The sequence below is a fragment of the Gadus morhua genome, chromosome 18 (genome assembly GCF_902167405.1).
Source record: "Gadus morhua chromosome 18, gadMor3.0, whole genome shotgun sequence".
Classification (NCBI taxonomy): Eukaryota; Metazoa; Chordata; class Actinopteri; order Gadiformes; family Gadidae; genus Gadus; species Gadus morhua.
In genome coordinates, this window is record NC_044065.1 from 4,504,461 (window position 1) to 4,506,507 (window position 2,047).

At 53.5% G+C, this 2,047-nt stretch overlaps 1 protein-coding gene across 1 annotated transcript in view; it reads right to left on the bottom strand.

Annotated features, from left to right (window-relative positions):
- Positions 1-1,970: 1,970 nt before the first annotated feature.
- Positions 1,971-2,047, bottom strand: part of myo1d (myosin 1D) — a 73,300-nt gene continuing 73,223 nt past the window's right edge. Inside the window, exon 22 of the mRNA XM_030340932.1 lies at positions 1,971-1,986. Within this exon, the coding sequence (XP_030196792.1) occupies positions 1,971-1,986 (16 nt within the window). The remainder of the gene's footprint in view (positions 1,987-2,047) is intronic.

A 2,047-nucleotide genomic window follows, 5' to 3' on the forward strand; every position in this document is an offset into this window, starting at 1 on the left:
TGGTCACGTGTCTTCCAGGTGGATCACTATGCTAAATACGGTGATGCTATTCCCATTAATAATTTCCCTATTTTAAGTTCTCTGGGAATAGGCTTTTTCGATCTCCATCCCCAGCAGCTCTGAGTCTCTCTCTCAGAGCTGTAGCTCGCGCTCTCTCTCTCTCTCTCTCTCTCTCTCTCTCTAGCTCGCGCTCTCTCTCTCTCTCTCTCTCTCTCTCTCTCTCTCTCTCTCTCTCTCTCTCTCTCTCTCTCTCTCTCTCTCTCTCTCTCTCTCTCTCTCTCTCTCTCTCTCTCTCTCTCTCTCTCTCTCTCTCTCTCTCTCTCTCTCTCTCTCTCTCCCTCCCTCCCTCCCTCCCTCCCTCCCTCCCTCCCTCCTCTCTCTCTCTCTCTCTCTCTCTCTCTCTCTCTCTCTCTCTCTCTCTCTCTCTCTCTCTCTCTCTCTCTCTCTCTCTCTCTCTCTCTCTCTCTCTCTCTCTCTCTCTCTCTCCGCCCCCCCCCCCCCCCCCCACCCTGGTTCCAATCCCCGGGACCCCTCTCCTCTCCCCGTCTGCCCTCCATCTTTTAAATAGCAGTGTCTGACTAGGCCTTGCCAGAGGGGCTCTGTCTCCAACTTCTCTCTCCCTCTCTGTCTGCCTCACCGTCTTCCCCTCTGTCTCTCTCTCTGTCTGTCTCCCCCCTCTCTCTCCCTCTCTTTCTGCCTCTCCCTCGCTCTCTGTCTGTCACCCCCCCCCCTCTCTGTCTGTCTGTGCCCTCCTGCCGCTCTCTCACCCCCCCCCCCCCCTCCTCTCTGTCTGTCGGTGCCCTCCCGCCTCTCTCTCTCACCCCCTCTCTGTCCGTCTGTCTCACCCCCCCCCCCCTCTCCCTCCCTCTGCAGTAATGCCACACCCTTGCCCAGCTTGGATTTAATAAATCACCGGTCCCCAGGTAACAAATCAAAACCTGCACCGAATCCAATTGCCTATCAATCACTAATCGAGAACTTTTGATTAACCCGACTTGATTTATGCTTCTCCTTTGGAATACAAAGAAAGAACTACAGGTGAGGAGAAATATGACCTGGGGGGAGCTCCATTCAGCGGGGGGGGGGGGGAACAGATGGGGGAGAGGGAGCATCATGGGTACGGTACCAGGTTCTACTCTCGTGGCCGGATAGGAGGACAGAGGGGGTTTAATACTGTTAGTAATGGATCTGAACCACCAAGCTGTCTCCTATGTTACCAAGACACACAGAGGGGGAGGGGGAGAGACAGAGAGGCGGAAAAGGGGGGAGAGAGAGAGAGAGATGGAGAGAGAGGGAGGGAGGGAGGGGTAGAGGTAGCACAGGAAATGACCAGGCCTAACATTATCATATCGTACGTTGAATTTGCTCACACAACTCGCTTTGTAAGACGGTTTGTGTTCCTTTCCTGATAGCACCAGTACACAAAGTACACAAAGTACACACACTACAGGTTTGACTCAGAACCCCCTGGCCTCAGAGGCCTCTGTCGACCAGCAGACCATCACGCCCTTCATACGTCTGCACAACACCCTTCTCTCTACCACACAGACAATGATAGAGTGGGAGAGAGAGAGAGAGAGAGAGAGACACAGAGAGAGAGACACACAGAGAGAGAGAGAGAGAGAGAGAGAGAGAGAGAGAGAGAGAGAGAGAGAGAGAGAGAGAGAGAGAGAGAGAGAGAGAGAGAGAGAGAGAGAGAGAGAGAGAGAGAGAGAGAGAGAGAGAGAGAGAGAGAGAGAGAGAGAGAGAGACAGACACAGAAAGACAGACAGACAGGCAGAGACAGAAAGACAGAGACAGACAGGCAGACAGACAGACAGACAGACAGACAGACAGAGGAAGAGAGAGACAGAAAGACAGACAGAGAGACAGGCAGACAGGGTGAGGGAGGGAAAGAGAGAGCGTTTTGGAGAGAGAGCCTTCCTCTCTAATTACTGGCCTCAGGCAGCTGAATAAATGGGCAATTCCCCTCAGAGGACAGACACCCTGAGAGGAGCAGCCGAACACAAGACGGAGGTAATGAACTCTCTAAACGAGGGCTGCAGGG